The 24,428-nt window shown below is 36.0% G+C and overlaps 7 protein-coding genes across 11 annotated transcripts in view; 2 read left to right on the top strand and 5 right to left on the bottom strand.

Moving 5' to 3' along the window:
* Window positions 1-24,428, top strand: part of LOC135133759 (netrin receptor UNC5B) — a 241,189-nt gene that overhangs the window by 158,244 nt on the left and 58,517 nt on the right. The window lies entirely within an intron of this gene.
* LOC135133729 (uncharacterized) lies at window positions 237-2,677 on the bottom strand. Its single transcript, XM_064062216.1, has one exon. The coding sequence runs from the start codon at window positions 2,675-2,677 to the stop codon at window positions 263-265; it is 2,415 nt and encodes an 804-aa protein (XP_063918286.1). The 3' UTR covers window positions 237-262.
* Window positions 2,697-6,063, bottom strand: LOC135133730 (uncharacterized). Its single transcript, XM_064062217.1, has 8 exons — window positions 5,757-6,063; window positions 5,351-5,498; window positions 5,143-5,292; window positions 4,440-4,681; window positions 4,145-4,381; window positions 3,482-3,754; window positions 3,281-3,431; window positions 2,697-3,217 (listed from the first exon to the last, which is right to left on the bottom strand). The coding sequence occupies exons 1-8, from the start codon at window positions 5,757-5,759 to the stop codon at window positions 2,757-2,759; spliced, it is 1,665 nt and encodes a 554-aa protein (XP_063918287.1). The 5' UTR covers window positions 5,760-6,063; the 3' UTR covers window positions 2,697-2,756.
* On the bottom strand, window positions 10,396-12,322 carry LOC135133809 (pickpocket protein 28-like). The gene is made up of 6 exons (XM_064062330.1): window positions 12,084-12,322; window positions 11,799-12,035; window positions 11,639-11,750; window positions 10,989-11,592; window positions 10,879-10,938; window positions 10,396-10,825 (listed from the first exon to the last, which is right to left on the bottom strand). The coding sequence occupies exons 1-6, from the start codon at window positions 12,320-12,322 to the stop codon at window positions 10,449-10,451; spliced, it is 1,629 nt and encodes a 542-aa protein (XP_063918400.1). The 3' UTR covers window positions 10,396-10,448.
* On the bottom strand, window positions 12,496-14,697 carry LOC135133810 (pickpocket protein 28-like). Its single transcript, XM_064062331.1, has 8 exons — window positions 14,634-14,697; window positions 14,198-14,393; window positions 13,904-14,143; window positions 13,736-13,853; window positions 13,540-13,691; window positions 13,033-13,490; window positions 12,919-12,978; window positions 12,496-12,866 (listed from the first exon to the last, which is right to left on the bottom strand). Exons 1-8 carry the CDS (start codon window positions 14,695-14,697, stop codon window positions 12,496-12,498), a joined length of 1,659 nt encoding a protein of 552 aa, XP_063918401.1.
* Window positions 14,861-16,759, bottom strand: LOC135133811 (pickpocket protein 28-like). Its single transcript, XM_064062332.1, has 7 exons — window positions 16,572-16,759; window positions 16,284-16,523; window positions 16,119-16,233; window positions 15,924-16,075; window positions 15,417-15,874; window positions 15,304-15,363; window positions 14,861-15,253 (listed from the first exon to the last, which is right to left on the bottom strand). Exons 1-7 carry the CDS (start codon window positions 16,757-16,759, stop codon window positions 14,883-14,885), a joined length of 1,584 nt encoding a protein of 527 aa, XP_063918402.1. The 3' UTR covers window positions 14,861-14,882.
* On the top strand, window positions 17,921-20,069 carry LOC135133623 (EH domain-containing protein 1-like). Of its 2 annotated transcripts, none has more exons than XM_064062079.1 (2): window positions 17,921-18,476; window positions 18,895-20,069. In XM_064062079.1, the coding sequence occupies exons 1-2, from the start codon at window positions 18,005-18,007 to the stop codon at window positions 20,040-20,042; spliced, it is 1,620 nt and encodes a 539-aa protein (XP_063918149.1). In that variant the 5' UTR covers window positions 17,921-18,004; the 3' UTR covers window positions 20,043-20,069. The 2 variants fall into 2 exon arrangements, with proteins under 2 accessions (XP_063918149.1, XP_063918150.1); XM_064062080.1 differs by having other exon boundaries at window positions 18,907-20,069.

The raw sequence follows: 24,428 nt of genomic DNA on the forward strand, positions 1-24,428 counted from the left end.
AACTTAACAGTTATTTTGTTACTTTTACATTTTATTGTAGTTAATGTTCATGCCCCTTGTTGGTTACTTAACTAAGTAATTTTGTTCTTCTGACCAAATTGTATCGCCAAATTACCCACCCTTGAAGTCCCAATGATTTAATAATAAAACTCATTTATTTATATTTTTTTATTTTCATACAAATACAATATACATTCATAGAAAACAAATAGATTTCCCGAATTAGGTTTTACACAGATAACAAATTATTGTACATTTACATTTATGATAATATAGAATACTTAGGAACAATTGCATTAATATTGCTACCAAAAGGATGATGTAACTCATATGAGACAAAGTGATTTACACTTTTCAAGTCAACAATTTCAAATATTGTGTTATTAGGGCTGCGTATAATGTAAGCTTGATAAATCTCGTTAAATGTAATTGTATCCCAAGTCGTACAAATTAAATATGGACTATTATTAATAATAAGTAACTCAATTATCTCGGAAAAAAGTGGGTATTTTTCATCGTGTTCTAATGTAACAAACATTTTCTTTTGGAAGAAAGTACTGAAGGCAGTTACCGAATTTGTAACAGTTACGGAATAATTGTCTTCAACACCAAGTATTGAATCAACAAAATGTTTTAATGAAACAGAATATAATTTATTTTTGTAATTAATTTGACTGCATTTTCCGTATAATGGTTGATAACCTAAATTTATGTTGTTCCATTGGTGCCATATGTGCTCCTGATGTCGAAAGCTCAGAGTTTTGCATAAAGATTTGTAGTTTTTTAACTTGGTCACGAGATTTTTAAAATATCCATGTTTAGCTTCAAAACGCATGCAACACAAGCCTATTAGAGGTCCCATTTTTAAGATTATGTAAGGATAATGTATCATGAAATGATGTTTGGGTGTTAAATTAATATTGTACTCTTTTATAACTAATTCATGATGTTGCCTAATTAATTCCTTTAGTTCAGAAACACTTGCTTTTGTATTCACTGTAGAAAATACTATGTTAACAATTTTTAGAATTAATTGAATAACTTGGTATTTTCTCTGGTGTTGTTCGGATAACGATAGTATTTTATCCGATAAAATTAAAGGTATGAACTTCAATAAACAGAAAGTCTGTGCGGCACGTTGGCCTATTGAATTACCTAGTTTATCAAGACTTATGGGGCTTGGTTTAGTACACTGATAATTATGTCCAAAATTGAAAGATTTTATTCTGTCATTAATATCTTCGAGGGTTATGATTTTTTCTGAAATAAGAAATTTGAAAAATAATTTAAGTTCCAGTTGTATAACACCTTCTAATAAGTCATGCATAATGTCTACAGACTGATTATTACATAACTTAAATTGAGTAAGATTATTTAAGGAACTTCGGAATTTAATGCCACAGACCGTATTATTAGATCTTTTCGAAAGATCGGTTTCCTGTTTTAGCGATCTACAATGTTGTTCATACATAAAATCACTTCTTAATAAACTTTCATCTTGAATGGCTCTACTTTGTGCGTCTGTTTTATTAGCAATGCAAATGCGGCAATAGTTAGTCGAGGAAAAAGATTCTACCATGCCAAAAATTTGATTAGCACCCAGATTGTCATGACTAAGTGAGACAACTGTGCCTTTTAAAAATGTCTTTGCAACGTCATCATAAACTCCTTGCTCTTCTAAAATTTTAATATCTTTAACAATGATATCTAGAACTGAGTTCATGCCAAATTTCTTTATGTCATTGGCATAGAATAAAGCAACTAAATGAATATTCTCCAAAACTGAATTTAACTGAGCGGGTAAGTTCTTTATCATCATGTAAATTGCTCCAATTTTGTGTCCTCCCGTTTTGGATCCTAATGGATTTACCGTATCAAATTCATCGAAGTAGAGCTGCAGCTGAAACGCATGAGGGTTTTCTTTAAAAAATGCACTCTTTCGGAAAATACTTCCATGTGAAAATTCAGAAAGAATGTTGGGGTGACTTTCTTTGGGTTTTTGAAATAATAATTTTCGAAAAGAGTCATTTTTTAAAAGGAATTGTAATGTTTTTAAAATTGGAACATACATAAAATGACATGACATCAGGATTTGTTCGTAGACAAACTTTTCCTTATTCCATATTTGGTCGTATCTTATGCCTATTGGAATTTCAATAGGTTCAACTATATGTTTTTTAAAATACAATTCTCTTTTATATTTTGTGTTAATATCTGAAAATGCATTCTGAACAGCTATGGTGCTACTGATTCGTGTATCCGAAATTATTTTTAGTAATTTTTCATTCATTTCTAGGATATTTTGAATGGTCGAGTCTGGTAAACCCAGAGAGTATAAACTCGAAACATATGACGCACAGTAATCACTTAACGATTTCTGATTAGTATTTGATGTTAGGTTACATCCAAAATCAAAATGTTCGTTAGTAGATGCACATATTAACTCAGTTTGAGGTTTTACAACATTAGAGATTGAAGAACGATCCTTATTAATTTTGTGTGTGTTACATTTTTGAATGTGTCTCCTATATCCACTAAAAGTTTCATATATGTTGGTACAACTAAAGCATTTTAATCTTAATTTTTCGTTATCGTACAAAGCATGCACCTGTCGTAAATGTTTCAAAAATTTACCTAACGCTAAATTACTAAAAGTACATAAAAAACAAGAAAACATGTTTAAAACTAATATAAAAACTAAAAAATACTTCTAAAATGTTAACACAACAGTGTAAAAATGATATTTAGGTATTTCTTTATTCAGATTCATCGCTTGATGGCGACATCAAGTGATCCATTTTAGTTCTCAACCAACGAATTCTATCGGATATTGTCTTTACTTCTAAATTATAAAACGCATTTTGAACAAATTTATAAAAATACTCTAAAGATTTCTCAAAATCTAAATTAAATACAAAATGTACTTTAAAACAAAGATCAAACGCAGTTATTACATTTTGTTCAGGAGAAGGGATTATGTGTTCGTCAAATACTACGTAATATTTACTTATTGCAGCTTTGGATGTTCCAATTGCCAGTATGAACGGTTGTTTGGATGGTCTTTCCTTCAAAATAGTAGTGAAAGGTACTTGCATATCTTTAAATATTATAAGTTTGTTTGCAGCTGTAGCGGCACTTTGTTTTCTTGCATTTTTAGAGCTAGTTGGGGGTAACAAGTAAACCAACATTAAAATTGCATTGGTACTTGCATTCCAATCTGAAAATAAAATATGTTAGATACATACCTCTAAAAGATAAAATCTTTTAATTAATCTGGTACCTTGGGGGTCCTTATTTTCTTCGTGTAAAAACTTTGTGTTTATATTTGTTGCTGTTGTTGTGTATAGTTTTTTAATTATGGAAATATTTTTTGAAAAAGTTTTATGAAATATATCATTTTCAGGAAACATTAGAGAAAATTCCAAACTTATCTAGAAAACAAAATTTCAAATAAATTAACAAAAAGTATTTTCACCCTTACTAAGCCAGGCGTATCAAAAAACCTGGGAAATAATTTATCGATATCTTGTCTGTGACTGTTTCTAAAGTCAAATGTCTGTCTTGTGCGTTCAAAAATATCTTTTATCTGTTCCTGCGTTGCTGCCTTCAAAAACTCTATGGTTTCTTGAACACTCTCATCATACTCATCACTATTGACTGTGGAATTCTCTTGAATTGTAGAATTTCCTTTTTTCACTTTTTTATCTCTAAAAACAGTTCGTAAGCGGCCAACGATGAATCCCCTAAATGCTTCCTAAAATATTGTTAATAACATGGAACAATTTATTATCTGTAAGGACCCAATTTAAAGTCGGATTTGCGATAATCACAAGTCGCATTGTATCGTAACTACTGTCATCGTATCTCCCATGGTAACGGAGACTTGCAACTATCGCAAAATTCAACTTGAAATTGGCTATACTAAATAGACGATTATACTAAAGCTACTGCACTAGATCGGCAGTACAAGTTGATGTGGTGACCTTAGAATGTACAAGGTATCTTTTTTATTGATAAATATGTGTAGTTTGAATAATTTGTCATGCATTTTGAAATGTGAAGCTCGTCGTTTAAACTTAAATAAATATAAAAAGACACCCTGTATACTAACATTTTAAAATACGCACGATGAAGGCATACTTACATATCCTTCGTCAGTATGTACATCTTTCAATTTTGGGAACAGTGTTACTATGCATTTAGCATATTGTGTTCTCGTTTCAGCAGAAGGTAAAGTATTGGGGGGCATAAATTGTAACATATGATCAACTGCGATATGCACCAATCGTATCCTATGTTTGTCATCTAATGTTCTATTTTCTTTATAGTAGCTGATTACTTGTTTGCCCCAAGCATCAGATAACAAATAGTTTTTGAATTCCTAAAACGTATCATTGGTGATACATATATAGTAACTTGTTACCATTATAACGACATACGTGATCAGTTAAATTGTGGTATGAAATTGATGATGTCTTTAGTCGCTTCTTACCAGTAGGGGAAACTATTAATGAATAAGAATCATCATCTTCATCGAAATTTGAGCAGATATCGGATGGTGCCGGGGACGTAGGCAAGGACTGCAAAGTTTCCGTACTGGCACTACTAACTCCTCCGGTATATGCCAATGAATAGGTTGAAAAGGCAGGAGAATTTATATTTCTCTCCATAGGCAATTGTTCTAAAATTTTAATTTTGATGATTAATGGAATTATTAAGAGTGCAAAAACGAGCAAGCACTATTTTTCCTACTATCGATTAAAAAATACTGCCAGTAATTTTAAACATTGGCTATTATTTATGATCTGACAACTTTCTAAACTATATCTACTATACTGATATATCTTTTTGAGTAAAATATTGCAATTTTAAAAGTTTTAAATGTTTACCACCATAAACTCTTTGTCTCTGATGTTTTTTTAAATGACTGAAATTGCCTCAGTTTTACGTGTTTTTTGAGCAGAACACTATTTTGTATTTCCATATAGGTACATATATAGTGCAAAGGCAAATGGACCAAATACTCTCAAAGCAATTGTAAACTCGCTAAGCGATTGGAGTGGTACCTTTCAGTATTGTCATTTAATACGTTCAATAGTTTACCTTATATAATGTCTAATAGTTTTTAAATAATTAAAATACCTATGACTTCATCGTCCTTTACAAAACTCAGTATTACCCCTTTGTTGGAAATGTTTAAAAAGTCGTTTATAAAATCCTCGTTTATTATAGCTCCATCCGAATCACGTATGTTGAAAGAGGATCCCAATAATTCTGGGAAACACTGAGAAGCTGAAGTGTATTAAATTAGGTATACATGCATTACTTTTTTAACGCAGATCATACAAACCTTTAAGTTTAATAGATTCATAATTGCCGCTAACTGAAGCCCATACCAGTGTTTCTTTATAACGTAATCTTACATAATACGTTGTGGATGTGGAAGGGCACGCGTTTATGAAGGTATTTGTAAAGTCGATTTCGTAATTGTTATCAGTCTAAAGAAAATATTTTCATATGAGATTGAAAGAGAGGGTACTTTGGTATAACACAATTTCAAGGTTAACGTATTGGTCCAAACCCAAATATCGTAGCTTCAAGAAACAAAGGAGCAAAGTGGTGCGTAGTTTATCGTTCATATGTCACGTAGCATACAGATTACACTAAAACATGCAATATTTGGCTTTGGCACCGATTAAGCAATTGATAAAAAGGATCCCCATTTAGTTATAAAATAAAACATTGTTAATACTTACCATTGTGCAATCTTTTTGGAAACGAAACTCCACGCAGAGCCCAACAATGCACACAGAATGCACCGAATGCTGACGCTGGAGCGGGAAACACACATACCTAACTCATTCGTGTAGTCGAATTAACCCGAATACAGTTGCAAGTATTAATTTTTACAACATAAATGGGTAGTTCAGCACTTCCCGAAGTCAGCGGCACTTTTGTATGTGCAAGTTGACAATATCCAAGTTGTTGATTTCACTTGGCTTAGTTGTGAGGTTGGTTGATGCATTTTGTTAAAAACAGAAACAAAATGTGGTTCGAATCAACAAGTAGGATATTTAAACTATCCCGATTGGGACATCTATGAACCGGAGTAATTGTATGTCCACTTAATTTGCGAATGATTGAACACATGCAATTTGTTGGTTTCATCACTTGGGTTCTGTTAAAATAGCAGTGGTATGTTATTGCATTATCAAAAATATCTGCATTCAATGAACAACAAAAGAGTGAAATGTAGCCTTTACCAAATGATAATGTACCATGTTACTTGTGATCTAAAATTTTTGGTCGTCCATTTACCAAGATTAAACAGTTAATTTAGTCATAAACATTAGTTGTGGGAGCTGTTCCCTTAACAAAACACAACAAAAAGTTAGTTTCACTATTACTAACAATAATGTCCAATTTACATTCAGAAGGGCAGAAATGTACCGTATCAGTTGCGAATTAGTACAAACTTTTTCGTTATATGAGCAGCTCAAAAAGGACAAAAATATAATTGTTAAAACAACAGAATGTAACGGGAAGTCAACAATATTCCGATCAAGCAAATTTTTGAATTCTAAATTTTGCTGTTCCGACAGCAATTTAGTGTTAAATTTAACTGCGAATTATTAACTAAAACTGTTGTTGTAGAAATTAACAAATCATTTTTTACTGTGTACTCTGAAACCTTTATATTTTTCACACAATTCATCAGCTGAAAATTTGTCAATGTAGAGCCGAAAATACATTGCGTTAGTAATGCTCGTAATTCTAAGAGGAATAGTGGCGTTTAGAGTATTGATAAAATTATTATCAATCGTCCAGTGGAGAGTTCGTCGATGATTTACGTGGTGTGAACGAACATAACTGCAATGACAGGCTAAATATTACGGTTCACATTGATGAAAAAACATACGTTGTAGTTTGAAAAAGCTCGCTCTTATCCAACATGTTGAAGGAAAAGCACAAACCCACGTCTGTAAAAATTGGAGAAAAAAGTTCATGACATTGAAAATGCTTTGCACCCATGGTTATCACGCATAGTTTCAACATATCCTGTAATGACACAGCACGCTGCAAAATAACAAATATTATTAGATTTTTTGAAGTTTAAGCTCACGATCTTACTTGTTCGAAGAAGTCAAGTGATTTTATATCTGGAGTATGTTCAGACATACACAATGGCAAATGTTTGTGAAAACCAGTCTTGCAAAACATACTGACATCCATAAAATGTTGCACTCTAATGCATAATCGCTGGAGTAATTTTTATTCTAGTGTTAATATTCTGCATGATACTCACTCTTCCGTCGTAAGATTGTTCTTGACACACTTATCCGCATAGTAAGTAAAATTATACTTAGTCGCTTTGATTTTGTTTGATGGGCAAATCGTAATCGCTGGAAAAGGTATGTCCCATATGTGCATGGGCGATTGACGAAAACTGACAAAAACCGGATTTTTATCCCTCTTTTCTAAAGTGCACACAATAAAGTTAGCACTGAGATAAACACAAAAGCTGAGAACTATTATCCACCACAATCTACAAACAAGTAACGAAAATTACAATTTTTTGAAACGTGACTTACTTTTCTAGAGTGCATTTTCTCCCAGCCCCCAGATATTTGAAACCATGGATGCTGGTATTTCTGGAGAACTCCCCAAAACATTTATACGCGCTTTTAAAAATGTTTCGTTTCGTATTGTTGGAAGTTTTCAGTCGATTTGTTTGATAAATGTGGTGTGTGTCTGTCTGGACAGAGACATTGTATTTTGGGTTAATCATTTCGACAGAATGCCTGGTGTTGACTGAAACATTAAGAGAATCGTAACATTAACCAGTGTGATGTAATGCAATGTGTTGGTTGTAGCATTGAAGTGATTATCTAGCAATGTCAACAGACAGATCAATATTGATTGTTTAGATTGGTTAATGTTGTTTTAGTAAGGGTGCATTAGTTACACACTGTAGACCAAAATTTTAATTAATGACACTGCAGCCATTGAGAGGACGTTAAATTATTCTTATTCATGTAACTTGTCCTTTACAGAACGGAATGTAGCAAATGTCGCGTAATTAAGTTAATGTTATTTGTGATACCGAAGTGATTGTTGTGTCTGATATGAACAAGTCCATTAATATTGATTCACTCGATTGGATTGCGATGTTGTAGTAATTTTCTAATCCCTTGTAAAGTGGAACAAGAACATTGACATTGACGCAAAACAAAAAGTTTTAGCACAAATTAATTCTTGCTTTATTGTAATTATAATATGGGTGATATTTTTATTCTAAGTATATAAGTACTTTTGGGAAACGGTCATATTTTTACCAAACTCTCTCTCTCATGTTCCAAAAATTGTACATCCACTTTAGTGTCGCAAAGTAGATTATTTCAGCAAGAGACACCACCGAGAATCCTGTAAACAGCCCAAAAAGACCTCCACAGCTCGCCCAAAAGTCTGCATTGCTGAAGAGTTCGTTTCGTTGCATTGTTATAAATTTTGAATCTTTGAAGGTAATGTACACCGATGTATAAAGAGTCGCGTTCCTAGAAAATTTGGAAGGTTGTTTTGGGACTATTTCGGCATCGTATACTATGGAAGTACACGAGGGCAAGCACCCACAAACATCTGACAAATTATGTTTTTTAGAACCATCTCCGAGAACTTCTAACATTAATCGTCTACTCAAAAGCTCTTCTGAAAATTATTGTTATGTGGAAAATTGTTTATAACATTTATTTACCTTTGGCGTGGTATACACAAGATTTATCCGTCAAGCCACAAATTCGTCCGGTCGTTTCGTCTAAAATCAAATTTTGACGAACTCCAATTTTTTAAAGTAAAAGCAAATTACGTGGTAAAAAATAGGGTATGCAACTGCATTTTTCAAAGGTGTGGTTAGACATACACTCCAGAAGGCAGTTCTGCTCGGTGTAAATTTTAAAAAATTTTAGTGTCCTTTCTTGCGAAAAGTAGCAACCTCTTTTATCAGGAAGGTAGTCTTCTAAATTTTTCGAAGTAACGGTTATGTCAGGTTTGATCCACACTTTATAATTTTCTTTAGTCGACAGTAGTAAATATCGGTGTGACAGGGTCGGGGTTTCAGCAGGGTGATGGAATATAATTTTGTATCCTTGATTTTTTTCACACAATTTATCTATATTATGTGATTTGGTGGTACGGAGACTAAAGTACAATCCTTGGTTAACACTTATAAGCCTCATAGGAACTGTGGAGTTTAAAGTTTTAACATAGTTGTTATCAGGACTCCAAAATTGAGCTTTTCTGTATATTCCGTGTTTTTCTGGTTGATATCTAAAATAATGCTTGAGAAATGCAGCTATTAATAAGCAAAGATCTATCTCACGTTATGTTTTCAAATAATTCACTTTTGTCCAACATATTGAAGGAAAAACAAAGACCTGAATTTGTAAGTATGGGTGAAAAAAGTTCAGTGCAATTAAAGGGATCTTGCAATATTCGGCAAGAATCTAAAACATCTTCTAACGATAAAGAGTGCTGAAATTTTTTTTTTCATTTTTTGGTAGCGTATTAGCTGTTACACTTACTTCAATAAAATGATTGATGGATTCTTTGTCCATGGTGTGTTCTGAAACGGACTTTGAGGTAAAATGTTGAACATAACCGTTTTTACAAAATTCGTTCATGTCCAAGAAGTGTTTTCGCCTGTAATTCATTGTTTTAGTATATTTAACATTCTTACTAAGACGTACTCATCTGTGGTCAGATTATTTCGTTTATACTTTTCTGAATAAAACGTAAAATTATACTTGGTTGCTTTAATCTTGGATGCAGGGCATATGGTAATGGCTGGTAAAGGTATGTCCCATATATGCATTGGAGACTGCCTGAAACTTATAAATACGGGGTTTTCTTCTCTTTTCTTTAAAGTCGAAAATGTTAAAACTGTACATAGGTAAATGCAACCCGAAAGTACTAAAATCCACCATATCCTGTAAAACGATAAGTCTAGCTACTAACTATCTTGTAAATTAGAGTAAGCCTCACTTTTCGAACCTGGAACCTTGACTATTACCCAAATATTTAAACCCATGTATACTTGTACTTCTTGAAAATTCCGAAAACGTGCCAGACACAGAATTTAAAAAGCTCTCCCTTCTCGATTTTGCTTCTTGTAGCACTGAGAATGTTAAGTCGGTTGATGAACACTCTTTATATTTTGACATGCTGCTGAAGTCTACAACTACGAAATTGTGGTACAAAACAGTAAGCACTCATTCTATATAAGCGGTGTTATCACTGTTATCAACAAGAAGATTTGTATGCTGATAATGTGACTAGAATGTTTTAGACACTAATTTCTTGAGGTCGGTAATTAGGTGGGTAATTCGAATGACAATAATACACATTGTTGTCTTTTTTATTAATTAATTGTCTATGACAGTGATATTCTAATTTTAGCAAAATATTCGTTTTCTCTTGCCCCATAAATTACATATCCATCTCAGTGTGGAAAAGTAGACAATTTCGGCAAAGGATACCACAGAAAACCCTGTAAATAACCCCAAAAGACCTCCACAACTAGCCCAACAATCAGCATTACTGAAGAGTTCATTTCTTTCCATTGTCACGAACTTGGCATCTTTAAAAGTCATGCGAAGCGTTGTATGTGAAGTGCCATTCTGAGGTGAAACTGAATCATGTTCTGGACTGGCTTCTGCATTGTACACGATGGAAGTACAAGATGGCAAACAGTCGCAAGTTTCTTCTAAATACTTATCATTTAGATCGTTTTCAAAAATCTCCAATTTCATTTCCAAGCTCAAAAACTGTTCTAAAAACACGCATTGATAACAAGCGAAGTAAACATTTCTGCAACAAATTTACCCTTGACTTGGATCACGCAGGAGTGATCTGCAAAACCACAAATTCGTGTTGAAACCTCATCTACAATTCCGTTATTAGATTATCAAATTTTGCATCAAAAAAATTCTTACGTGGTGCATAGTAAAGCGCACAGCCACAACGACTTATGGTGAAATTAGAAATACACTCCAATTTACAATTTTCCTCTGTATAGATTTTGTAAAATTTGAGTTTCCTTTCGTTGGAAAAGAAGCAACCTCGTCTGTGGGGATAGTAATCTTGTAAATTTGCAGCCGTGGTTGTGATGTCGGGTTTGATCCAAATCTTGTAGCTCACGTCGTTTGACAACAAGAGATATCGGTTTGCTAAAGCTGGAGTTTCGGCAGGATGGTGCAACAGAATTTTGAAACCTCTGTATTCTTCACAGAGCTGATCTGTGTGAGAGGTCTGTAGTTGAAAGTATAACGAGTCTGTAATTTTTGTGAATCTGACTGGAACGGTGAAGTTGAGAGTTTTAATGTAGTTGTTGTCCATAGACCAGTTGCGAATTGTCATGTGTTTCATGTGGTTGGCAGGTATGTACGTTATATTTTCATAAAACTCACTTTGGTCTAACATATTTAAGGTAAAACAAAGTCCCGCAGACGTTAGAACTGGGGAAAAACTTTCATTACATGGAAAATGTTTTATGTTCATCACACAAAATACTAGTAGATCGTTTATTGACGGAGCACGCTACAAAGATTTTGGAATTAAAGATATAGGTTCATACGTGACTTACCTCGATAAGATAATCAATAGATGCGTGATCAGGTCTGTGTTCTGACATCGGTAAAGCACAATATTTATTGGCAGTTCTACAGAATAGGTTGATGTGCATAAAGAGTTGGAGCCTTTGGGGTATACAGTTAGAACAGTCAGTGTAACATCAATACACTTACTCCTCTGACGTTAGATTATTTCGTCTACACCTATCCGCATATTGTTGAAAACTGTATTTCGATTTAAGTTTAACAGCGGGACAAATGGTAACCGCAGGAAAAGGAATATCCCATATGCGCATCGGCGATTGGCCGAAACTGATAAAAACCGGATTTTCATCCCTTTTTTTCAAAGTGGTGTTGGTTAAAACCGCACACAAGTAAATGCAACCACAGAGAACCATAAACCACCATATTCTACAACACGAAATTTTTCCGAAGCTGATATTCTTTGTTGGTACTTACTTTTCAAGGGTGCACCCTTTGTAGGCACCTAAATATTTAAAACCATGTATGCTGGTATTTCTAGAAAATTCTTCAAAATTCTCAGACACGGTCTTTAAAATATTTTCTTTTTTGTATTTGGCGGTTTCACTCAAATTTGTGTCTTCGATCATCGCCATTTTTGTGTTCGTTAGAGGAACATCATTGTGTGAATTATTCATCGCTGAAATGGTAATTGAAACGTTACGCGTATCACACATTACCAATTTAATGCCCCTCTCAATTATTATTATCTCTAGTATCAACAACTACATTAATATTGACTCGTTTAATTGGTTGTTAAGGTAAAATAGAGATTACAATGTAGCAATTTGGGATTAACATACAAAGAAGACTAAAATAGGAATTGTTCTACTATAAATTTTGATTTGTTTCATTTTCTATTCTTCCATAGATTGCATATCCATTTTATTGTTGAAAAGTAGATAATTTCTGACAGAGATACCACAGAAAATCCTGTAAATAGCCCGAATAGACCACCACAACTAGCCCAAAAGTCGGCGTTACTAAATAACTCGTTTCGTTCCATTGTTATAAAACTGGAATCTTTGAAAGTCATGTACACTGTACTAGAAATTACTCCATTGTTCGCAGAAGTTAACACTTGTTCGGGAACGATCTCTGCATTGTATGCTATGGAAGTACAAGCGGGCAAACAGTCGCAACCTTCTGTCCACTGCTCATTCGTAAACGTCGGATTATCTTCTAGAATTTCGAACTTCATTTCAATAGTTAACAATTTTTCTGAAAATTATAGAAGTATTTAAATATTTCTGACAAACTGAATAACTTGTACCTTTGACAATATGTACGCACAACATGTCTGAATGCCCACAAATTCTGGAGGATTTTTCATCTAAAATGGTTACCAGAATAAGACAAAGTGGCTACCCATTGATAATTGTCTTACGTGGTGTGTAAAAAAGGGAGCAGCCACAAATTTTGATCGTGTAGTTTGAAACACATTCTTGTCTGCAGTTTGGTTCAGTATACACCTTGTAAAATTTTAGTTTTTTTTCGTGGGCAAAGTAGCAACCTCTCTTGTGAGGATCGTAGTCTTGTAAATTTGTAGAGGTCGTTATTATGTCGGGTTTAATCCAGAATCTGTAATTCTGGTCACTGGATAAGAGCGTGTACCTTTGTGACAACGTTGGAACTTCAGCAGGATGATGTAGGATAACCCTGTAGCCTCTATTTGTCTCGCACTGCTCGTCTATGTCAGACTTATTGGTGTGAAGGCCAAAATATAGACCATCGTTGATACTAGTTATTCTGAAGGGGACAGTATAATTTATAGTTTTTTCGTAGTTGTTGTCGGCAGTCCAGTGGCGTGTTTTTTTGTGGATTACATGGTCTGCAGGAATGGACCTAAATATTGTCTTTGGCATTGATGGAATTCTGCGTTAAATATTCTTACATTATGTTATGAAACAATTCTGTCCTGTCTAACATATTGAAAGAAAAACATAACCCTGCGGATGTTAAAATTGGCGAGAAAAAATGGTTACAGCTGTAGTTCTTTTTATTCGTTTTGCAAAAACCAAAAATATCATCTATTGTAACAGATTGCTAAAACAAAAGTGTTTTTTTGAGCAAGCGAAATGTGTTCTTACCTTTATGAAATACTCCACGGCTTCTTCGCTAAGACTGTGTTGTATCTTTTCGTACTGGGAAGAGGCGCAGTTGTACTCAGGCTTACAGAACAAACCAATGTCCAGAAAGCGTTTCAACCTGTCACAAAAAATCTAGGAACAATTTTTGAATGATTAGTTAAGACTTACTCTTCATCGGTAAGGTTGGCTTCTTTGTGCCTCGTAGCATATTTGGTAAAATTGTACTTGCTCGCTTTAATTTTGGACACAGGACAAATGGTAACAGCTGGAAATGGTATATCCCAGAGGTGCATAGGAGACTGACGAAAGCTTATAAAAACGGGATTTTCCTCTCTTTTCTTGAGAGTCTGGATTGTGAAATGGGTACACAGATAAATGCAAATACTGAGTACGAAGATCCACCATACTCTAACAGAAAATCATTTGGAAAAAATATTCAAACTCCAGATCAAATTGACTTACTTTTCTATGGTGTACCCTTTACGAACTCCTAAATATTTAAATCCGTGGATACTGGTGCTTCTTGAAAATTCCAGAAAACGGTCAGAGATTATTTTGCGGAAGTTTTCATCTCGATTGTCTTGTTTGTTAAAATCATTTTCTTCCAGTATAGATTGTTTTTCTTCTCTTGGTAGAGTAGCGACATACATTATTTCTGCTGCAATAAAACGGTCAATACATTAATGAGGCGATTTGTACAGTTTAAGTGCTATTATATCTCCTATTATCAACACTTTGTGCAGATTGTTTCAGTACGATTTAGTTAATGTACACAAGATCAATAAAAAATTGGATCACACCCATGTTTTAAAAGCGATGGTCTCTTGATGTGTCAATTGATTATTATTATCAAGTTGGATCAAAATTTACACTTACGTTAGGTTTTGAAAAAGCTTGCTTTTTTCGAGCACCATTTTGTGTTCCTTATAGCACGTCATCGTTTGAATTATCCATCTTGACATTACCTCTAAAGTGGTAATTGAAACGTTACGCGACTCACACATTAACTAATTTGATGTCGCTTTCAAGTGATTATTATCTCTAATGTCAACAACCACATTAATATTGATCTGTTGGATTGGTTTATTAGGTTAAGGTACATAGATATTACAATATGTAGCGATATTCATCTAATAATATAAGTTCTCTATTTTCTGTTATTCCATAGATTGCATATCCACTTTAACGTCGAAAAATACACAATTTCTGCCAAAGATACCACAGAAAATCCAGTAAATAATCCAAGCAAACCACCACAACTGGCCCAAAAATCAGTATTACTAAACAGTTCATTTCGTTCCATTGTTATAAAATTGGAATCTTTGAATGTAAAGTACACTGTGGTAGAAAAGAATGAACTATTCGGAGACGTTGCCATTTGTTCGGGAACAATCTCTGCATCGTATGTTATGGAAGTACAAGATGGTAAACAATCGCAACCTTCTGCCCATTGATCATCCCTAAAAGTCGAATTGTCTTCGAGAATTTCGAACTTCATTTCAATACTTAGCAGTTTTTCTGAAAAACGAGAAGGGTTAGTCAGTTGAACAAATGCTTAATGTATTCACCTTTGACAGTAAATACGCATGCAATGTCTGAATGACCACAAAGTCTGGAGGATTTTTCATCTAAAATGGTTTACCAAAATGAGACAAAAATTACTACTTTAAGACAATATTACGTGGTAAGTGGTACAAAGCGCAGCCACAAATTTTGATGGTGTAGTTTGACAAACACTCCTCTCTGCAGTTTGGTTCAGTATAAACCTTATAATATTTTAATTTTTTTTCATTGGCAAAATAACAACCTCTCTTATGGGGATCATAATCTTTTAGATTTGTAGAAGTCGTTATTATGTTAGGTTTGATCCAGAACTTATAACTTTGGTCAGTGGATAAGTGTGTGTGTCTCTGTGACAACAGTGGAACTTCAGCAGGATGATGCAACATTACTCTGTACCCTTGACTTTTGTCACAAAGCTCATCTATGTCAGACTTGTTGAGATGGAGGCGAAAATATAGACCGTCGTTGATACTTGTTATTCTCATAGGGACAGTACGATTCATGGTTTTCGCGTAATTGTCATCAGCAGTCCAGAAACGTGTTTTGTTGTGTCTTACATGATCCCCACGAATAGAACTAAAATAATTGTTGTCATTGTTGGAAAGATACATTACCATAATATTACGTTATGTTATGAAATAATTCCGTTTTGTCTAACATGTTGAAGGAAAAACACAGACCTACCATTGTTAAAGTTGGCGATAAAAATTCGTTACATTTATAAGGGGTTCGATTTGTTTTGCAAAGCTCAAAAACATCGTCTATGGTCACCGAATGCTAGAACAAGAGTGTGATTTAGGAAGCGAAAAAGTGTTCTTACTTTTATAAAATCGTCCACTGCTTCTTCGCTCAGACTGTGTTGTAGTCCTTGCTCAGAGAAAGGACAGTGGTAATCAGATTTACAAAATAAACTCATGTCCCGAAAGCGTTTCAACCTGTTACAACAAACCTAAGAACAACTTCTAATTGCTTTGGTAAGACTTACTCTCCTCCGGTAAGATTATCCTCTTTGTTCCTGTTAGAATACTGTGTAAAATTGTACTTGGTGGCTTTAATTTTAGATCCAGGACAGATGGTAACGGCTGGAAAGGGTATGTCCCATATGTGCATATTAGGCTGATGAAAGCTTATAAAAACAGGATTTTCCTCGCGTTTCTTGAGAGTCTGGATTGTGAAAAAGGTACACAGATAAATGCAGATACTAAGTACCACGATCCACCATATTCTAATAAAAAATCATTGTAGGACAAGTATTCAAAATCTACTGACTTACTTTTCTAGGGTGCACCCTTGACGCACTCCTAAGTATTTAAATCCATGTATACTGGTGCTTCTTGAAAATTCCAGAAAACGATCCGAGATGGTTTTGCGGAAGTTTCTACTTTGACTGTCTTGTTTGTTAAATTCATTGTATTCCAGTATGGACTGTTTTCCTTTGATTGGTGGAGTAGCGACGTACATTGCTATTATTTCTGCTACAATATGAATAAAAAATAAAAAAGTCATTCCATTAATGTAGCGATTTGTACAATTTAAGTGCCCATTATATCTCATATTATCAACACTTTATTCTGATTGTTTGAATGGAATGGATTAGTTAAGGTACACACAATCAGTAAAAAATTTGATTACGTTTATGTATGTATTTTTCGTACACAATTAACCCTAATTTAAAACAAAAGACAAAAAATGTTGTCCGTGAGTTAATTTTTATTTAGTTGGTCCAAAGCTCGCCATCCCTTTTTATCTCTTACACAAAAATGTAATTAATTAAGGCAATCCATTTAAATCTGTAATCTCGTGACAATCCATCACTCTCTAAACCTAAAAGGTCTCAAATTACCCCATACTTGTTTTCCACATTAGCGTGAGTAAACAGAACGAATCGAACCCGGCGACTACTCTCTGAATAATTTATCTAATTAGTAACAAACGCTGTAAATCACTTTCCCATGCCCATCATTGAATTTTAATTAGGTGGTACCTAATTAACCCGTGTCAGATTTTTCTCGTCATGTAAACAGCGTACCTACACCGAACCGAGTAAGTACGAGGTCACGAGTCTGGATCACAAAATAAATTATACTTAAATTGATTCTCATGCTTGGGAGAATTAATTTCGTTTAACACAAGTCATGTTGACTGTTTAAAAGTACCCAACATTAATCAGATGCAGCGTCCGACACGTCTTTATCTATGAATAATTTATCGTTTTACCTTGAAGAAGGTTCTAGACTATCGCAGCCTTATAAGGTTATTTTTAGACCGAATTCCACTTTTGTAGAACGATTTGTCAAAAGATATATTTAAGAGCAGCGACATGATAAAATATTAAAAGTGAAGCGGCGAAAGCATAACATCTTTTTTAATATAGATAATGACGGGAGCGTTATTGAATAAATTAAAAGCTTCATTTTCCATTAATTAGGCTCCGTTGCTATGGCGGTATGAAGTCATAATATTTAATTGATATTTCAAGGTGGCTAACATCAGCAGCTGGCGGAAGAGGCGGTATCTTGGTATTATTTCCACAAAATTAATTTTTATCAGTGGTTTGGAACACGATTTGACACCACGATTCCTCGTCACTAATTTGCGGTTGTTCTAATTCTCGAAGGCGGCTCTTAATCAAACCCTGACGTTCATAGTTCGTGTCATTCGGCTGTCACTGTCCCGTGTTTGTTTAAACCCGTCGCACTTTTCAAAATGTTCAGTTGGTTGAGCCAAAAGCCGGAGGTGGTCCATGAATGCTACGAGAACGTCGCCGAGGGCCTGAAGAGCATCTACAAGAACAAGATGCTGCCCCTGGAGCAGCACTATTTGTTCGAGGACTTCCACTCGCCTCCTATGAACGATCCGGATTTCGAATCCAAGCCGCTAATCTTGCTGGTGGGTCAATATTCCACCGGCAAAACGACGTTTATAAAATATCTCCTTGAGAGGGACTTCCCGGGTATGAGAATAGGGCCGGAACCAACAACCGACAGATTTATAGCGGTGATGTACGGCGAGAAAGAAGGTGTAATACCAGGGAATGCCCTTGTCGTCGACCCCAAGAAACAATTCCGGCCGCTCTCCTCCTTTGGAAATGCTTTCCTAAACAGATTTCAGTGTTCACTCGTGAAATCTCCGGTGCTCAAAGGGATGTCTATTATTGATACTCCGGGGATACTCGCAGGTGAGCTAGTGGTGAAATATTGAACGACCCTTTTCGGGAATTCGACGGTTTTATTTATGTATCGGTTATCAAGAGCGATCGGAAGGACAGGACGAGCATAAATTTGACGTCTTTGGCGTTTCATTCGGAGCAAGATTTATCTGTTTTCTACCGGTGATTTATAGCCATAGACAGAAAAGGTGACAGCCAGGTAGCCCAATTCAAGAAACACGTCGGTGACATCATACAGTTCACGTGTGTGATTCAACTCGTATTAATAATTTAACTCAATTAAATCACTCATTGTCATTATCACTATTATTTTAGTTTAATTTTTTTTTAATCGTTTGTTTAAAAACACTCGTGACCCCCCACGGTTGATCTTCGGGTTCGCTCAAAGTGACCCCGTCACCGTTTTTCATTTTGTCCTTAATATCAGGTACTCCCCCAGGTGAGAAGCAGCGCATAGACCGCGGCTACGACTTCACGGGTGTGCTCGAATGGTTCGCCGAGCGCGTCGACAGAATCATTTTACTCTTCGATGCCCACAAACTAGACATCTCCGACGAATTCCGGCGCTCCATCGAGGCGCTGCGCGGCCACGACGACAAAATCCGAATAGTTTTGAACAAAGCCGACATGATCGACCACCAGCAGCTCATGAGGGTGTACGGGGCCTTGATGTGGTCGCTCGGGAAAGTCCTGCAGATGCCCGAAGTGGCCCGCGTTTATATCGGCTCGTTCTGGGACTACCCCTTGCGATTCGACGTCAATCGGCGCCTCTTCGAAGACGAGGTCCAGGACTTGTTCAAAGACTTGCAGAGTTTGCCCAAGAATTCGGCTTTGAGGAAGTTGAACGACTTAATTAAGCGGGCGCGGTTGGCCAAAGTGCATGCCTACATCATCGCCGAACTGAGGAAAGATATGCCGAACGTGTTCGGGAAGGAGTCGAGAAAGAAGGACTTGATTAAGAACTTGAACGATATTTACGTGAAGATCCAAAAGGAGCACAGTATTTCCGCTGGGGATTTTCCGGATCTGGGAAAGATGAGGGCGACGCTGGTGAAGCACGACTTCGCCAAGTTTCATACGTTGAAGCCGAAGTTGTTGGAGGTTGTGGATCAGATGCTTAGTGACGATATAGCTCAACTAATGTCGATGATTTCTCATGAAGTCAACGAGATTAACAAGACTGAAGTGACGGGGGGTGCTTTCGAGAACATAGTCGACCAGAATTCCCCTTTTGGGTACAAGAGGGGTGAAGGTGTTAACGCAGGAATGGGTGAACCTGAGTGGATCGTCAATAAGGAGAGAGCGGCCTACGATGCCATTTTTGACGATTTGTCTCCCAACGGTGCTAAATTGTCTGGGCAAACCGCCAAAAGCGAGTTGGTCAAGTCCAAACTGCCCAATTCCGTTCTGGGGAAGATCTGGAAGCTCGCCGATGTTGATAGAGACGGATTTTTGGATCGGGACGAGTTTGCATTAGCTATGCATTTGATTAACGTGAAAGTGGAAGGCAACGACTTGCCCGAGGTGTTGCCCAACCATTTAAGGCCTCCTCTTAAGAAAGTGTTTGATATGTGATACCGTCTATATGAATTAAGTGTTTTATGGGGATAATTAAAATTTATTTCAAAAGTCACAGTGTTGTAAACTTATATCGCGTGCACATATTTTTTGATTAATGCATCGCATCGTTACGGCTTTTATGGCTTTATTGCGCCGGTTTCGAGGTTTATGTGCATGTCAGTAACCAGTTTTGACACTGACTTAATTGTGTTTGCTTTCTCGGTGTTAATTTTGTAATTTGCTTGCTTATAAACATAAATTCGATATACTACTGTTTGGGCACTAATTTTGTAGTAAACATGGTAATTCTTTAGGCTTCATTTCATTAGCCGTCGACGATAATGTGATAGCGGGATATAAAAGGGAAATCGTATCCTCGTGCACTTCTCTTTTTATTTGAAACTGAAGCTAATATGATTCCGATGATTAGATTTGTTAACGCACATGTTGGATCATTTATTTCCTCCAGGGATCCACGGTTTTTTCATTTCTCACGAGTTAGATAGTTGTTGAATGTCTTTTCATGATTTCACATTATAACTTTTAACTGACGAAAATTAAGTAAGACTTACTCCATGACGAACAATTACTGAAAAAAATGGATCTGAATTCAACATGGTTTGAACGGTTAGTTTAGAATCTTGCCGCTAGGAGCGCGACGATATTTAAACTTGAGGACTGAATGACCAGATAAAACCTTTTTGAGAAGGCGACAGCTTTTCAAGTGATTTTTCTAATTTATGACAACGAATTCGATTTTATACAAATCGTCCGGAAGAATGAGTGCTATTATGTCGATTATTTTATTAGAAACTGGTAGATTTTATAACCCATATCCCGTAATTGTCGTATCATTTTTACTCATCTCAGGTAAGATAGACTTTCGGAAGAATTGTTATTGGGCAACCAGTGGCGCCTAATTCAAACTTGCCTGTCGTCTAGCGTTCCACTTTAACATAAATAACTTCTGTAAACGCCATTAGTTTTAGCTTAGTTTAGTAAATGTGTCATAAATTTTCCTACATGCGGTGTCAGTTACAGGTTTACAAAAGGACCTCAACCTCGTCGGTTAGCAAAAACAATATTACACGTGAGGTCAAATTCCTGCTCCGGTCCTCTCCGTTACTATAAACTAATTTTTATCGATCACACCTCCCGATATTTCCTGGTCGGTGTTCTAACAGCAAAAGGCGTGCAGGAGCCCAGCCTACACCGTGTTCCATCTATCTGCCGTTTTTAATCAACGTAAAAGAGTAAAAACATTAATTGAAACGAATCACTTTGCGAGCACAAACTACAGCCGACGGTTCAGGATCGAGAATCGGAAACGGTCTCTTTTAGACAGCTGCAGGCCGCACTAAACCAATTAAAACAAAGAACGAGGCTTTTGTCCTAATTGTATTCGTATTATCCTGCATTTAATGGTTCTTTTTGCACGGATTAGGCGCGGTGAACAATTCGAGCCCGCGGCGATGACCGTCATTAAAATTACCAGCCGACAGCGTAATAAAATCAAAGCAAGCATTCGTCCATTATAAAAAACGACAACGGAGGCATTCCGATGGACTTAATCTGGTGGGACTGCTGAAGTCGTCATTCAACTACCGTTTTCAGGAGTCCGGGAGCTGAAAAAGAAAGGACAGGTGCTATTGCGAACGGTACATTAGGTCCGCGTCACTCCGGCAATAAATTATACCTGACGTGTTTGGGAACACCTGGGGAAATATGGACAGGTGAAATTTAAAACCTGGTGTTATTAAGCGGGAGAAATAACCTTAAACAAACAGTATTATTTGTGGGAGAAAATCGGAGATGCGGTCACGAAACGTGCGCTGTTGATTTTCTTTTCGTCACATTTGTGTTATTTTAGTTTCGGCGAGCGTACGGAAAGATTAACAAGGGAATGAGTAAATATTTGGACGCATTTATCGATGTAAACTTCAATGGGTTTCTTCGCGCCGGTGTCCCATATGATGTACCTTTCATCTCGGAGGATCTGTTTATTTTGACGAATCCTGTTCCATTTGCATAAGCAAATTTCGCACGAATTGCTTCTTATTTGATATTTGCGCTGCGTTCAGGAAGGTGTACTTTCGTTTGTACAACCACTTGCAGAGAGTGTGAAAAATGTGTCACTATCTTTTAGATTTTTTTTTTCCAGTAGGTTTTTGTGTGATTCGATACATCTCCAGTGGATATCTCGTATTCCATTTATTCCACGAACCCCGTTATAAATTTCTCCTTAAACTAATGGATCGCATTCGCGATCCCAAAAGTTGCGTTTTTGTGTTTGCTCCTTTCGGATAAAAGAAACCCGCCCTTCAACGTTCGCGTTATTTTTAAAAATAATTAGTTTCGGAAGCTCCAGCCGGCAGGAGCGGAACGGTTCAGTGATGCACGGAGCCTTAGGAACGAAGGAAAGGGGGTATTTTAAGTACAGACACATTAACAGGAGTTTCATTCACACACTTTGGACAAATTAAGTTTGAAACGAGCAAACAAATGTGACTGCAATTACTCAAGATGCTCGGTGTTGGGATAATTTATTCATATCTGCGCACTGCTTTGATCGCACGTAAATATATCCACGTAAAAGGAACAAGAACAATCGTCATAACAGGGGCAACAAACTCTATTTTGAAACTATGTCGAGGACTACAAAGCCTGCGAAAATTATGATTTACTGCCATCTAAGTCGAAGCTGGTTAACGTCACGTCGTGACGTCACACTTGCTGTACTTGTTGCTGCCGCTAAGCCTTAGCTAAATTCGTGTTATCTTTTAGATGCTTCAGGTAGTATAAGTAATGTTGAAATGGTAAAAGTAGGTTTTAGGTTTCTGGAATGGGATTCTACCTGTTAAGGCAACAGTCTTTAATTTCACAGGACAATACAATTAAGTGAATACAAAACTAACGTTCTGAGAATATTAATTGATCTGTTTTAATAAAATTCCCAACTTATCTGTGACCCTCTACATGACAGATTAAAACTTGGCAGTTGCTGTCCCTTCGGAAAACTTGACACCTTCGTCAGAAAGTATTACAAGAGGACGACAACTCGAATCTAATTTAGCTACTATTTTACAAACTGACGGATATTACAAGATGATCCCCTACTTGGGGCACATTTCCACCTTTCGAGCCACCACACGTGTCATCCGTCTTCGGAATACATTAAGGATCTACACGGTTTCAACACGGTTCGAAAAGAGTTGGAATTCCTTCCACGTTGTAAGACAATAGTCCACCATAAACCCCCGCTGTTTCGAGGGAGAAAAAAACATCCAGAATGTTATGACAGGCATATTTAACGGGCGGTTTAAAAAAAGGAAGCATGCTTGTCGGTGTATTTATATTTAATGACCTCGTCGTATTTATTTATTATCCTTTTGTATTTTAGTGTGCGTAGGTGTGTGTGGCCGAGACGCACTGCATGGGGCTTCAAATATTGGCCGTGAGCAAAACCGCGTTTCGCGAGCCTGAGATTAATCGTCATGGAACGGACGGAATCCGAAAATACCTACGGGTCCGAAATATGTGTAAATAATGCTGCGGGTTGGGGTATCGATAAAACTTCGAGATTGCGATGAAAATTGCAAAATATTTTGTTTTCCTCCGATATCCTTGCTGGAATTTCAACGAGGATGAGTTCGAACGCGCCAAGAAAAAACAACACGGGAACAGCACGAATTGGCATTAAAGTTGTATGGCCTACAGGCAGGCAACACGTATTACAAGTGTGACGTCACAAATGTTCCGTAAAATGGAAAAAATGAGGCTGTTGTCTTATTTGGAGCCAAAGTGACTAGCGAGAGTTTCCACAGTAAAAATTTATAGCTTATTTGCCTTCTTTTACGTAGTATTGTCACGTTGACTGTTTTGATAAAACACGTATATGTATTAATAACAAGTCGTTAATGTTGGGTTATCGGTCCAAAAATGAGGTTGGGGTTCAAGACTGTCAGGTCAAGAATGGAATTTCACCACATTGTTAAAATAAAGAACCATATCTTAATACTTCATTTAGTTACTTTGGGTTAAGAGCATTGTCCATAACTATTATATCTGAGTTTTTGACGTTTTTGTGTAATTGAAAGATCATCGACTTCCATATTCCTCGAATGTTTTCCTTCCTTTTTGAATTTTAACAATCTTACATGAACAAGGTTCTCGATAGCAAACACTAGACGTAGTTATAACACCCGAGAAAGTTTCAACACGACATCATATTGATTTTGTTCAAGAGAATAAAACAGTTTACTTTGAAGTTGCATTCTTTTCCTAGAACGATTTTTAACAATTTTACTCGTCGGTTTTCAAACTGTGCACTAAAATGTTGACGCTTTTAAACCACTGTTTTCGTTCAGTCTGAGGGTGAATTGAGTTTTTTAATAAGAAAGT

Source organism: Zophobas morio, unplaced genomic scaffold, assembly GCF_036711695.1.
Source record: "Zophobas morio isolate AGI-343-1 ecotype UQ-CSIRO unplaced genomic scaffold, CSIRO_AGI_Zmor_V1 ptg000022l, whole genome shotgun sequence".
Classification (NCBI taxonomy): domain Eukaryota; kingdom Metazoa; phylum Arthropoda; class Insecta; order Coleoptera; family Tenebrionidae; genus Zophobas; species Zophobas morio.